The sequence below is a fragment of the Solea solea genome, chromosome 7, assembly GCF_958295425.1.
Source record: "Solea solea chromosome 7, fSolSol10.1, whole genome shotgun sequence".
NCBI classification, from domain to species: Eukaryota; Metazoa; Chordata; class Actinopteri; order Pleuronectiformes; family Soleidae; genus Solea; species Solea solea.
In genome coordinates this window covers 29903521-29917627 of record NC_081140.1, presented here as the reverse complement: position 1 = coordinate 29917627, position 14107 = coordinate 29903521, and the positions used below count along the sequence as shown (strand labels likewise).

At 41.7% G+C, this 14107-nt stretch overlaps 1 protein-coding gene across 9 annotated transcripts in view; it reads right to left on the bottom strand.

The window, feature by feature from the left end:
- Window positions 1–2549: 2549 nt before the first annotated feature.
- The window catches only part of numbl (NUMB like endocytic adaptor protein), a 41871-nt gene continuing 30313 nt past the window's right edge, over window positions 2550–14107 (bottom strand). For 2 of the 9 annotated variants that reach the window (XM_058633981.1, XM_058633984.1), the window contains exons 2-9: window positions 10876–11026; window positions 10089–10163; window positions 9192–9266; window positions 6112–6258; window positions 5388–5598; window positions 5032–5304; window positions 4447–4626; window positions 2551–4355 (exon numbers count right to left, since the gene is read on the bottom strand). In XM_058633981.1, the coding sequence (XP_058489964.1) occupies window positions 3238–4355; window positions 4447–4626; window positions 5032–5304; window positions 5388–5598; window positions 6112–6258; window positions 9192–9266; window positions 10089–10163; window positions 10876–11026 (2230 nt within the window). In that variant the 3' untranslated portion in view covers window positions 2551–3237. Of the gene's footprint in view, window positions 4356–4446; window positions 4627–5031; window positions 5305–5387; window positions 5599–6111; window positions 6259–9191; window positions 9267–10088; window positions 10164–10875; window positions 11027–11662; window positions 11799–14107 lie in introns of those variants that run through there. The other 7 variants (XM_058633983.1, XM_058633985.1, XM_058633986.1 and 4 more) reach the window with 6 other exon arrangements.

Genomic DNA, 14107 nt, shown 5'->3' with positions numbered 1-14107 from the left:
ATAAATCAGGTTGTTCAAGTCCAGGAATGTCTCAGAGACATTAAGTCCTGGATGACCTGTAACTTTCTACTTTTAAACTTCTATACTCCGCCCTAAAAACCTCAGAGAAAATCTTTCTGATCACATTGTCACTTTAGATGACATCACCATGGCTTCCAGTTCCACTGTGAGGAACCTTGGAGTTATTTTTGACATTTGATTCACACATAAAACTCAATTCCAGAACAGCCTTCTTCCACCTGTGGAACATTCTGTCCTTAAACAACAGTGAAAAACTAGTTCATGCTTTTGTTACATCTAGATTAGATTACTGTAACTCCTTCTTATCAGGATTAAAAACTTCCTTTTGGACGGACGGAAGGAGAGGATACAGGTGTGTGTTTCACCCAATCACAAATAAAACAACAACTTTCAACGACAGATGTGTGTATTTCAATAACAACAACTCAACAATTCACTACTGTAGTCAAAGTCACAAAACATGGTGTAATATTATATTACTTTATTGATCTTTTGTACAGTGTAATTACAATACAAATATGTATGTTTAAATACAAAACTTCTGGAAATAAAGATTAAAAATAAACTGGTTCACTTTGTTACCATCACTTGGTTTTACAATCAAGTTTGTGAGGTCATTTAGTTTGCTTCAATGCAGAACATAATTAACCTGTTTATCATTTAGAGGGCGTGCAAACAAGAGTCAAAGGCTGAAACAGACATAAAAGCATTGATTTCACAAAGGAAACCGTCACGTTCCATGGAAAGAGAGCAAGTTGGATTTATTTGAAAGGGAGGAAAGAAATGAAATTCAGAGACCTGAGATGGTGGTAAAGAAAATGTACATCCTCTAAGAGAGCACAATAACCGGGGGGATGTTAGATCATCAGAGGTAATCTATATCCACAGAATTCAGTTTTCAAAGAACCTGACAGGGTCTATGGCCAGATTACAGGTTGTGTTGTAATGTGTCTTCTTGAACAGAGCTGGACTTCAGTGATGAACGGCAGACATGACGACACAGGAAGATTTATGTTTTTGTGATGTTTGAACAGTTAAGGAACGACTGGCTTGGCCTTGAAGCAAAAACAGATGTAAAGTCGTCAGACAGTGCTCTGTTTGTGAGCTGCGTGATGAATGTGTCTTTGTTCCGAATGTCTTTACATAACTGTCTCACTGTTTTTCACATATTATCTCATTTTCCCTCCTTCAGACTTCCTCTTTTTCAAAGATAAAGCTCTTACTCCGTCTCTCAGTCTCGTCCTCAACTGTTTAATATTCTTTCTGTTTATAACTATCTATCAAACCTCATTTTGTCTTGTCCCATGTCCTATTATCCTGCATCATGTCCACTTCACACCTCTTTTCCTCAACTTATTCCACTTCTGCAGCATCGTTTATGAGCTCGACACACAATCATACTGTACGTGATGAGACTATTACCCTGCGTGTTTCAACACAATAAATCATCTTTGTTCAAATGTAGTGCATGTTTCCACTGAGTTGTTTAGGTTCCTTGAGCTGATGGAGCCTAAAGAACCATTGTGCTGTCCTGTCCAGAGTGTGTGTGTGTGTGTGTGTGTGTGTGTGTGTGGTCGTAAATGCCCGAGTGCCCTGACACTTGGGCTTTAGCAAAAGAAAAGAGCGACAGAGCCGACGTGAGACTGACTCAACATGCTGCTGTACACACTCACATCTCTCCTCATTATGTCTGTACTGTCAGTCGTGTCTGGATCCAGTGAAGCCCAGGACTCATGAGCATGTTAAAGTGACACATTGTAAGATGTGCTCTTGGGTTCCCCCCACAGTTGGTATATGGTATTGCTTGTGAAGTCTCTTGTTCTATCACTCCCCTTAACCCTCTTCGCTGCCATGACGTCCCCCCCCCCCCAGACGTTCCATAATACTAATGCATGTAACGCACGTGTGCTCCACCTCTGACAGAGGCCACATTTACTCTGTTGTAAGTTGATAATCTTAAAGACATTATTTGAAGGTTGTAATCCTACATTGTGTCACTTTAAATTGGCATGATCACTGTGATTGAATCAGGAGAGAAGAGACACAGACAGAACAAGCAAACACCTCACAGCAGCAGTTCATACATGTCACTGCGTCCAAATCAATCCTCAGATTTCCCTTTGACAACAAAGAAAACAAACTACTGCTGCCTGTTGGCAAGAAAGTCATTCCCTCTCATGCTGGCGCACAACATGGTGTGCGTGAGTGCTAATGTTTCCCTTTTTCCTGCCAGTCTGCAGCAGCAGTCAGTGTCACTGTCAGTGTCAGTGTCACAGTCAGTGTCTCTGGCTTTACACGACTCACAAGCAACAATACTTCCCATCACACCCGTTACCTGTTAACAGTAGTTTTCCCTTGTCTTTAAAGTCAACAAAAATAAATATGGGGAATAAAAAACAACAACATGCTCTTTAAAATAAGTGGGAATATATACACATATATGTATATATGTATATATATATATATATATATACATATATGTGTGTATATATATATACATATATATGTATATATACATATATATGTATAACTTATAAAAAATAAAAAATAAAATATAATTAATAAAATAATTTTGGCTATTAATCTCTACTATTGTTAAGTATGTCCTTTTTGGGTTAGTAGGGTCAGGTCAAAGGTCATCATTGGCTAGGACTTTCATATATTAAAACATCCACTGTGCTTGACTAAGACCAGCAGCAGTCTGATCATTAGTCTCTTCATATCTTGTGGTTTAGCAGTGTTCAGTAACTCTCCACCAGAAACAAGACTGCCAAAAACATCCTGTAAGACTGGAATGCATCCGAGTGGAGTCCCCTTTAAAGAAAGAAACCCGAGAACGTTGCCTCCTTCACCTCCAATGTTCTCAAAGACAGTACATTCTGGGAGTGGAAGCAGAAAAAGTGAAGCGTGGTGCGGTGAAAGCAGCAGGCGGAGTCTATCGAGCCTAAAGAACCAGAGGTCAGATGCTCCGATGGCAGACGAGCAACCTGCCCACTTTCTTCCAATCTCATAGAGTGTAAAGAAAGCAATTCATATCATTACAGTACTCACTTCTACAGGAGATGCAATCAAGTTGCCACAGTTCAGATGCTCGGAAACAGAAGGGAAATGCATCCTTTTCTTAGCAGAGACCCTGGAGTCAGTGGCTTTCTCAGGCTTTGAGCCCAGGCTTTGAGCCCAGGTCGTGCACTACAGCTTCGAGAGGCTGAGTCCGTCTTAAAGCTCAATCTCAAAAGTCTTTTGTAGATTGTTGGAAAACGGGTTGGCTGCTGCAGCCGGTCCTTTATTTCCTGGTTGCTGAGGCCCGGGTTTGGTCTCCAGCGCTGCCCACTTGGCCTCAAAGCGATCATCATCTTGAGAATCACTGGCCGCGGGAGCTGCCAGCTGACTGCCCTCTGGTGGCCAGCTGCTGGTGCTGCCAACATTCCTGCCACAGCTGGGGCTTCCGTTCTGGATGGCGCTGCTATGCAGAGGGAGGCCATTAAAGGTTGTTAATGATGGTGGAGTGGAAGAGAACGGCGGTGTTGAAAACGCTCCAGTGGGCCCAACTGCAGCAGGAGCTCCTGTGTAAGAATGGTGCGGCTGGCCGACGACTCCCATCGCCCCCACTTTAGCTCCTCCTCCTCCTCCTCCTCCGCCTCCACCTGATGACCCTGTGGCAGTGCAGAAGACATTGGCCACCATTTGTGAGGGTGTGATGCCCACGACAGGCACACTGGCATTGGGGAAAGTCATACTGCTGGCCAGGCCTGGCATGTAGCTCTGCATGGATGCAAACGCTGGCTGAACTGGCTGACTGGAAAACATTCCTAGAGAGGCTGGAGTAGCATCATAACCCAAGGGGAAGGGCTGCATGCAACTCGGAAGGGATCCTGGGGGCCCAGGAACAGAGGGCTGGATCATAGGGGCCCCAGACATGATTGGCGCAGACATTGTGGGGATGGACATGGAAGGTAAAGACATGGGAGGCCCTGACACCGGAGGTCCTGGTATTAGAGGAACGGATGATAGCGGCATGGGTGGAAGGGCCAATGGAACATGACTCGACATGGCAGAGGGGCCTGAGATGAGGGGTTTGGACGTGGAGACAGTCGTCAGCGGTGCAGCTAGTAAAGCTGCCTGAGTGGAAACTGTGGGTGGTCCAGGAATGGCCAGGATGGTCGGACCTGGTGGAGGGGTCTGTTGAGCCTTGACAGTCTTGGAAACCTCCTCCAGCCATCTCTCTGCCTCAGACGGTGTGCGCTTGTGTCCACTCTGCAGGTGGATTGCCACAGGAAGTGCAGGAGGAGAGTGAGAGTGGAGAGGAGGCTCCGGTTGCACCCAGGAGGAAGTAGCTGGAGAGAGAGATTTTAAAAAGATTGACACAGTGAAAGAATTGCCACACCTTCCACAGTAGTTCAATATTAGAACTGAGTGGACGCTCACCTTGCATGGGTACAGGTGGCGGGGGCAGGATCGGGGGCACAGTGCAGATTGGAGGGCCATTTGTAGACAGAGGCGTGTTGGAGAAGAGCTCGTCTGATGGTTTAGTGAAAGACATGTTAATCTGGCTGCACAGGGCATTAATACTGTGGTCTGCCTCTCCTGGTAATCCCATCTCCATCTCTGGAATTAGCAACAAAAAGATACACAGTGTGGACGAGGAGGTGAGGAAAGAGGAAAGGAACAATGGCGAGGAGGTGAGGAAAGAGGAAAGGAACAATGGAGTTCGAGAAATGGTTAAAGAGAGCAGTGGCATGGGAGAGAAAAGAAACAGAAATCAAGTTATTTCATTTCCTTCTCACACTTTGACAGCACACATCTATGTTTTGGCTCATCTTTTAATTCATCATCATCATCATCATCATCATCATCATCATCATCAGGAGCAATGTGAGGTTAAATAAAGGACACATCAGCATGTAGAAGTGTTTCCTCGTGGATCAAACCCATGACCTTCCAGTTAAAAGACGACCCGCTCTGATCGGAGCCTTCTGACCTCAGTAAAGAGCAGATTAAAGGTCGACTCACCGGGGCTCGTGGCCTGGAAGTCAGTCTTGCGTTGCAGAGTCGAAGGCAGGTCGTTGAGGCGCAGTGACAGTTGCCTCTTGAAAGGGGAGTTCTTCTGGCTCAGTGCTGGGAATCCCCGGAACGAGCCCTGACGCACCAGCTGCTCAATCGGCGCGTGGCGGCGGGGGATGGCATGGGGTCCACCTGGTTCTGGGCGGTCCATGGGGGACGCCGCACCCTCTGGTGGGGAGGCAGTGCCAGGTGGGAGAGCTGGGACGCCAGAGACGGGCTGGTCTACAGGAGGACGAAGTGACAAAGTCATCTGTTAATTACTGAAGTGGGTGTTTTGTTATGTGTGCACATAAACACTCTCTAACCTCTCTTCTTGTCCTGCAGTTTGTCATCCCGCTCACTGCTGCTGCCCTGCTGGCTGCAGGAGGAGGAGTTTCCACGGAAGGAACCCTCACGGACAAACGAGGTGCGGCTGGCGTCAAAGGATGCAGTGACGCCGCATTCCTTCTCCCTGCGCTGCTTCCTCTCCAGACAGGCGGCGAAGGCACAACCCACTGCATGGCTCAGTCGCTCCCCCTGTTACAGTCACAACCAGAGATTTCATCATTTTCAAACCCTGTGTATGGTGCACTTATTATCCACAGAGGTGTTGTAACGCAGGATAACAACCTGAGAGGGAGAAGCTTTCCAATGTTCTCTGTGTTTATGTGTCACGTACTTATTTGTTTTTAAATAAATATAAATATTTTAAATAAATATACTTATGGTCCACATTTTATAAACACATAAACATGAGGAAATGTGAACCAGACCAATATGTATAATGTATTATGTGTTTCTACAAACAGAGAATCGTTTATTATTATATTATATTTTTATTTTTATATAAATAGTTTGTTACTATATTATATATTTTTTATTTTTATATAAATAGTTAGTTATTATATTATATTTTTTTATTTTGATATAAATAGTTTATTATTATATTTTTTTAATTTTGATATAAATAGTTTATTATTATATTATATTTTTTTTATTTTGATATAGTTTGTTATTATATTATCTAATATTATTATCACACACACTCACACACACCGTGTCTTTGATAGCCATGAAACAGTGGCACATCCAGCGTCTGGTGGTCCCATCTCTGCAGATGTAGGAGAAGGCCTTGTCGTAGTTACGGTCAGGAGCACAGAATGAAACCTTCTCGATGGTCTGGTCCACTATGAGATCCTAAGACAAACAAAGAAGCAGGAGAGGCTGAGAGGTTAGAAAGAATCACCTGTGTCTACATGTACTGGACATTCAAATCCCATCTGACACATACACACATCACTGTTAGTCTGGATAATTTATATATAAAAAAAGGTTTACACCACCTTCTATGCAAGGTTTTTTTTTTTTTTTTTAAAAGTGTGTTAATCTCCAACTCATAATAGAACAGAAACCAGTGCTTAAATAAATGAAATGAATCATTGTCATTGTTACTGGTGTGAGTTTAATTGTTGCACCTGAAGCTGCTCAGATATTGTGTCGTGGGGAAGATAAAAAAAGAGACACATTCATCCATTCACTCCCTTCTTCTCCTCCACTGTCAACAAAACAAAGATGGTGTAGAACAAGGACAGAGGAAGTGGGAGCAAGGAAGAAAAGAAGGAGGGATGTGAGGTGAAGGACTAACAACAGTCCATTCATTCTGCTGGTCCCAGTGTGTGTGTGTGTGTGTGTGTGTGTGTGTGTGTGTGTGTGTGCGTGTGTGTGTGTGTGTGCGTACACGTTAAGTTCCTGTTTGTAGAAAAACATAATATGACTGCTCTGGTTTATATTTCCCTAAGTAAAACATAAACATACTTATTTAAAAAACAAATATTTCATATGAAATGAATTCTTTAACTGGTCATCATTTAGTGAGATGTACTGTAAAAAACAAATATAGATTATTTTGTTATTTATTCTACTCTTCTTCTCCTCCTCCTCCTCCTCCTCTGTGGGAGGTCTCTCACACTCTTGAACATGTGACTCTGATATTTGCTGAGATCATCGCTGATTTCCACAAATGAATGAAGTTGTTTGAAGAATAAAAGTTTTCTGTTTGACTTGTTTATTATTTATGAAAATAGAAATGTTGAAATGAAAGCTAAATTAGGAATAGTTTATTTAGCATATTGTATAATATTGTCTATGCTAAGACTTCTTAAAAGGGTTTCCCAGTATCACGTCCTTCATATAGAAGACAGTTTTGTTCATCAACATCATCATTTTTTGAAATCATTGGAAGCGAGTGGAGACCTGCTGTGACCACGCCCGAGACAGATACATCCACGCCCACCTCCATTCAAAGCTCCGCCCCAAAAACATGTAGAAGCACACATAAAAGAGTGTTCTGTGTGGATGGTGTCTTCATATAAATAAATGATTTGTTTTATAGACAGTGGCTGTTTAAACAAGACGAAAATTAGTCATTTCTGTTTATTATTAAATACATATTAATTTCTGTTATTTTTATTAAATTATATTTATTAAGACATACAGCAGGTCTTGATGGTGATGGATTGGAAGCTGCAGATGAGTCGTGGCATAAAACACATTTTTGATTGCTTTTCATTTGAGTTTTATATTTGCAGTACATCTCTGAGCCACATGAGGGAGCTTTTTAATATAGATCTCGACATTATAATCCACAATTCAGCCAGAAGAAATGAAAAAAGACATGTCTCTGTAGTAAATTCTCTGGTCAGCAGAATATTAGGTATTAAGTAGGTTTATTACAGACGAGGCTTTAAAAACAGCCCGTCAAATTTGATATTGTGAATCAGGTGGAAATGGTTTGTGATCATTCAAATGTGGGTCCCCAGGTAAAAGGTTTACGTTTATATAGTATAAGTATTGACTAAGTGTTCAATCAGTCAACAAACTGTCAGCACAGTTAGGATATTGTACATCAATAATTCATCTCACCTATAAAACTCAGTCATAATCGTCACAAAAACCTTTAGACTTTAGTCTGAGCTTGTGATGAGAGACTCTTATTCAACTCAACAGTCTTCATATTCTTCTATTTTCAGAAATATTAAACAAAATGCTACAACTAATGTTTAAAGGACAGTTTAAGTGCAGTGGGGGAATCGCTGTTCCACGTGTTTATCTCATTTCATTTGTCTTACCATAGACAAATATATGACACAGTCGTCTGTATATTCACATTTCCTCTTATTGTTATTGTAGATAACATAAATATGTCCGTGTTTATGTACGTAACTAATCCTGAGTTCTGAGCTATTTTCAAATTGTCCAAACAAACTCAGAGTTAAAACAATTAAGCAAACAAAACTAATGAAACTCTGTGGCTGTTTGTTTTAAATATGATTTAATCTGCTGACAGTGTTCTATTCAGATTTGGATTTTACTGTGTATATATATATACATACATATATATATATATATATATATATATATATAATGTGTGTACAACATTAACAAAGTGTAAGTTAGGTTGACAAATAACCTGCATGCAGAGAATTAAAGAGTAAATGAGTTGAATTGTATCTTGACTTCCTCATCAAACGTGGTGTGAAACTGAGACTTTCAGTGTTGTGTTCACACTGTGAATGATCACATGATGTAACAGGTTCATGTTCCCACATCTTAAATTTCACACTTGCCGTTGGTGATGTGTGAAAATGCTGCTTCTGCTTCAGCAACACGACGCACCGGAAGTCGCTTTGATAATTCAGGGATTATGTGGATTTAATGATGGGGATCAGGACATAAGACACCAATAAAATGAAGAGGGCCAAACACGGACTATAGTTAAAGTAAGGTGATATCATCTGGGAAAATCAACATTCAAATGTCATTGGCACACTGAATATGAGATTATGAAATAATCCAAGATCATCAGAGGCTCAGTGTAAGTGTCACATAAATCTGAGCTAATAAATGACATCATAAGTAAATAAATAAATAAATAAATAATTTGATGATGATGATAAATGTAAAAGGAGAAGCAATAAGCGCCTGTTTACCTGAAGAACGACCTGTGTCTCATGTTGTGGAGAGAGTTAAACTCAGGGTTATTTGATCAGATTCAGATTCAGAATGAAGTTTAAAATTTGTTTCTTTGTTGCTAAATAGAGATGAGGTAGAGAAGGAGAGAACAATGTTACCTTAGTTTTGTCATCAACCACCCGGAGTCCATCAGCTGAGACCCACAACACGGCCTTCACTGTCTTTTTACCGCTCTGAAAAATACAAAGAAAGTCATGCAAGTCATTTTAACTTCAGAGGAAAAAACAACATCAATCATTAGCTCGTTTCACTTCTTCATCAATGGTCATGACAACATTATGAGCACATGAGGCGCTCTGAGGTAGACACTGTGCCAGCTGGCTCTCAGAGGAGGACACCAGGCATAGCTAATAACACGCTCAGCATGTGTCAGCTGCTAAAAATACATGGACTAAAGGAAACAGCTCCCTGTGTGTGTGTGTGTGTGTGTGTGTGTGTGTGTGTGTGTGTGCAAGCTTAGAGATGACACTTTGTTTAGGGCCATTGAATGTAAATGTGCTCCAGGTATTACTCATGTTGTGGGGACTTAACTCTGTTTGCTAATCACATTATTAAGGGACTTGTCTTCTTATGAGGGACCTAAGTGTCCTAAGTGTCCTCCTCCTGCTTCACTGAGGCTGAGCAGCAGGAAGTCCAGAGGACCATGTCTCTCTTATTATTGTGCGGCTCTCACAATAAGAGCAATAAGTCAAAATATGCATTAGCACAAAGCAAGCAGATCCACTTCTATGTTGATAAGAGCATTAAAATGAGAAGAAATAATGGGACATTTAGAATAGATACAAATGTTTGATTAATCACAAGTTAACTATGACATTAATGCGATTAATCGTGATTAAATATTTGAATGGTTTGACAGCACTAAAGATTTTTGAATCATGTCGGATTTAAATGCTTTATCTGTCTGATATTTCATCCAGTGATTTTGAATCGATGCTGAGTGTGTGTGTGTGTGTGTGTGTGTGTGTGTGTGTGTGTGTGTGAGACAGACTCACAACTTTGAGCTTCTTCACCGCCTCCTCACAGACATGCATCCCTCTCGACTCCTCCACCTCCACCAACCCCAGGTACTGCAGAGAAACATGAAGGCACAAACATCGATGAACAAAACCAAATAAACAGATGTTGACAGATGTTTCAGAATCACCCTCTATCTAATAAAGCTGAACTGAGTGTCTGTGTGTGACTCTGACGAGCTGCTCATGAGCAACTCTGCCTCTGCGGGATTTATAACCAGGACGGGAGAGGAAGAGACGAGGACGAGAGTCATTTATAGACAGACTTCCTCTTGCTGGTGTACAAATGCAGTGAGGGACACAATTAACGCTCCTGAAGTTCTGCTGGAGTCAAGACAGATTGATCCGTGGATTAAACCACTCGAGTATAGACAACGTGTTCCTTATTTTGTTCAACATACAGCAGATACTGTAACAAACATGAATCATCTGTTTTGATGGGCAGTCCATGACCGAGAGGGAAGGAATTGGGGGTTTTGGGGTCAGAAAACCAGTCAATCAACCAACATCTCCTTCACATAGAGTTGATCAGGTTGCAGAATGTTGGTCCACTCCTCTTCAATGGTTGTGTGGAGTTAAACCTAATGACCACACTTACCTGGAGAGAACCCATGTGCACACAGGAAGGTCCTCAGTAAACCTGAACGCAAACTGGTGACCTTCTTCCTGTGAGGCATCAGTGCTAGCCACTTTCTCTGCCATGTGAGTCCCTATGGAAGACAAACAAACAGGAAACCCACGAGACTACTATTGAACCAGGACTCACCCGGACAGGAAAGTTACATTTGCCCTTGCGTACAGCCTCCTCGTCAGAGTGCCACTGGTGCGGTCTGCTGGCCTCTGGGACGTAGGTGGGCTTCTTCCTCCTTAGGCTCTGACGAAGCTTGTTCATCTCTGGGGACACGTGCTCTCTGCTACTGCACACACAAAGACACAAAGACACAAAGACACAAAGACACAGCTGATGACAAACCAAACACTCAAACTCAGTCAGGGCTAATTCTCTCACACACACACACACACACACACACACACACACACACACACACACACACACACACACACACACTGTGGTCATTTGTTACACGACGACACGCGAGGTGAGATTGATTTCATTGATCATGTCGTCGCTGCGCACATCAACACTTCATCACACACACAGGTGATGAACGCACACACGTCTGCTTTGAGATGCTAATTGAAGTCAGTTGAAACATGACACCATGAAAACATGACACCATGAAAACATGACACCATGAAAACATGACCGGCTTAAAAAGATAATGACTGTTTCATTTCTCCTGGAGTCTGAGTTAACATCAGCTTCACAAAGGTCAAATCTTTGTCTCATGTTAGTCTCTGCTCCTCTTTATCACTTTTCAATGACAGACATTTAGTGATAAAACAACTAAAGCTTTCACTCCTGAAGCCACAATATTATAAAAGCAGATACTGAGCACAGCAAGAAAGCCGAGTTCTATTCATCACAACAGCAGCTGTTAACAAATGAAAATGTTCAATTCTGAATGATTGTTGATTATTGTTTTTCTTACCATGCAGTTTCCCCGTGAGTTAGCGTCCTGGTTATAACATGGTTTGAAATCAAAGTATAAATATTACACTGACAACATGTGATATCCATACTGTATGTAAATCTGTGTTCTCTCTGCTGCTCTACACACACAGTCAGTGCAAATACACTGTATATACTGGTTATATATACTGATATATATACACACACACACTCATCACTTCTCATAATCATTGCTGTTCCTGGCAACTGCTGCCACAGGGTGGTGTGCTGGAAGCATGAGCACACACACACACACGCGCGCGCACACACACGCACACACACACACACACACACACACACACACACACACACACACACACACACACACACACACACACACACACACACACACACACACACACACACACACACACACACACACACACACACACACACACACATGTTCGACATTCATGACTTGAGGGGACATTGCATTGACTTACATTCATTTCTTGGAGACTTACTCTAACCTTAACCACAATTACTACTGGCCTAATCCTAATCCTAACCCTAACCCTAACCCTAACCTCAACCTAACCATGAAACATATCTTCACCTTAAAATGTAGTAATTTACGTTATGGGGACTTGCTTTTTGTCCCCACAAGGAGGACAAGTCCCCATAATGTGACTGTGTAAACAGGTTTTGGTCCCCACAACATTAGTAATACCTGGTACACACACACCAGGTGCCAGTCATGTGGCACAATGCCCAGAAATTACTGACACAAGTCAATGTGTATGTGTGTATGTGTGTGTGTGTGTGTGTGTGAGGACATTTTGTCTGAACTTTAAAGGGCTTTTATGGGGTTGAGATTAAATTGGGTTTAGGTTAAATGTTAGGGTTAGGCATGTAGTTGTGATGGTTAAGGTTAGGCTAAGGGTCCTCAGTGAGAATGTGTGTGTGTGTGTGTGTGGGGGGGGGTGGATAAGTGGATAGGAACTAGAAATATACGATGACAAAATGCCATGTAACTGCCTTCATATGGTTTTGGGAGAGAAGGAGAGGAGGAGGAGGAGGAGGAGGAGTGAGAGAAGATATTGGCAAGTGATGAAAGTGGAGGGTTAAAGATATGAAGTGACAACATAAAACTGTAATGTAAAGCAGTTTTGAGTGGCCGTCAAGACTAGAAAAGCGCTATATAAATACAGACCATTTAACCTTAAGTGTGAAAGTATTAGCGTATTATTGCTGCTCTCCATACAGACGTCATAAACTGGAAACACGAGGACAAAATGAGAGTGAAAACACCAACAAACCAATAATAACAGAACAAAAACCACAAGAATCCCCTTCATGCTCACTCCAGTTAGAATAGTTATCATTGTGAATATAATCAAACATCTTCCATGACATGTTTATTCATGTGGGAAAAAACAACGGAAGGGAACTGTGTGGAGGAAAAGACCAACAACAAGAAGGACTGGAATATACATGAAGACCAGGGGGAGGAGCTACGCGGGATTTGTTCAGAGATGAAAGCTGAGGTCAGTGTTTTGGGTTTTTTTTTATCTCCATCATCAACAAGTCTTAGAAAATTATACAAACGTCACAGTTATCTCAATGAAATGATGTCATCAAGGGCTCCAAAGGCATCCTAACGCTGCAGTATAATATTAACCAGGTCCGACCTGTATATGACACTAGATCACTGCTACAGGTCTACACCAACAAACAGGGAGATGTAGAGCATGCAGCTTCATTTGAATAAGTACACATTACAACCAGAGACAAAGACAATAAAGGTTATCACAGAGTGAAGAAACCAAACAATCTCCAAACTCCAGGAGAGGAAAGTGACGACAACCAAGAGAAGAGACAGCAAATACAAGAGCAGGAGAGAGGTGGGATTATGACATCATAGTTTACCCAAAAGTACCGTCATGGTTGTACACAAAAACACAAAGATGGCGTTGTGAGATATTCCCAAAATCCAAAAACAACGTTTCAGTGCTCCTAAAACACCAGGTCCTTGTCAATCAAAAGCTGATAAAAACACTTTAGCGCATTGTTCTGAACTCCTTTCATGTGTACGGCCCCTAATTCTTCAACACTGAACACTGTACAAATGCAAGGCTGTGTACAGAATCACTGAGATGTCGAGCGTAAAAATATGATGTAAACAAGTGTAAACAAGAGGATGGTCCTCCTCTGTCTGTCTGTCTGTCTGTAAAGAGACAGACAGACACATTTGTCAGCATTTAACATGCACTTCATTTGCACATCGGTGACATTGCCCTAAGACACCAAGAACCATCTGCATGAATTAAAAGAGTAATGTTGTTCACGTGTGCAACGGACTGACGACAAGATCTGTCAAAAACATCAACATACATTTATGAAGTTATCACACACTCACACACACACACACACACACACACACACACACACACACACACAGCTGTTCCTCTTCATAACAGAGGAC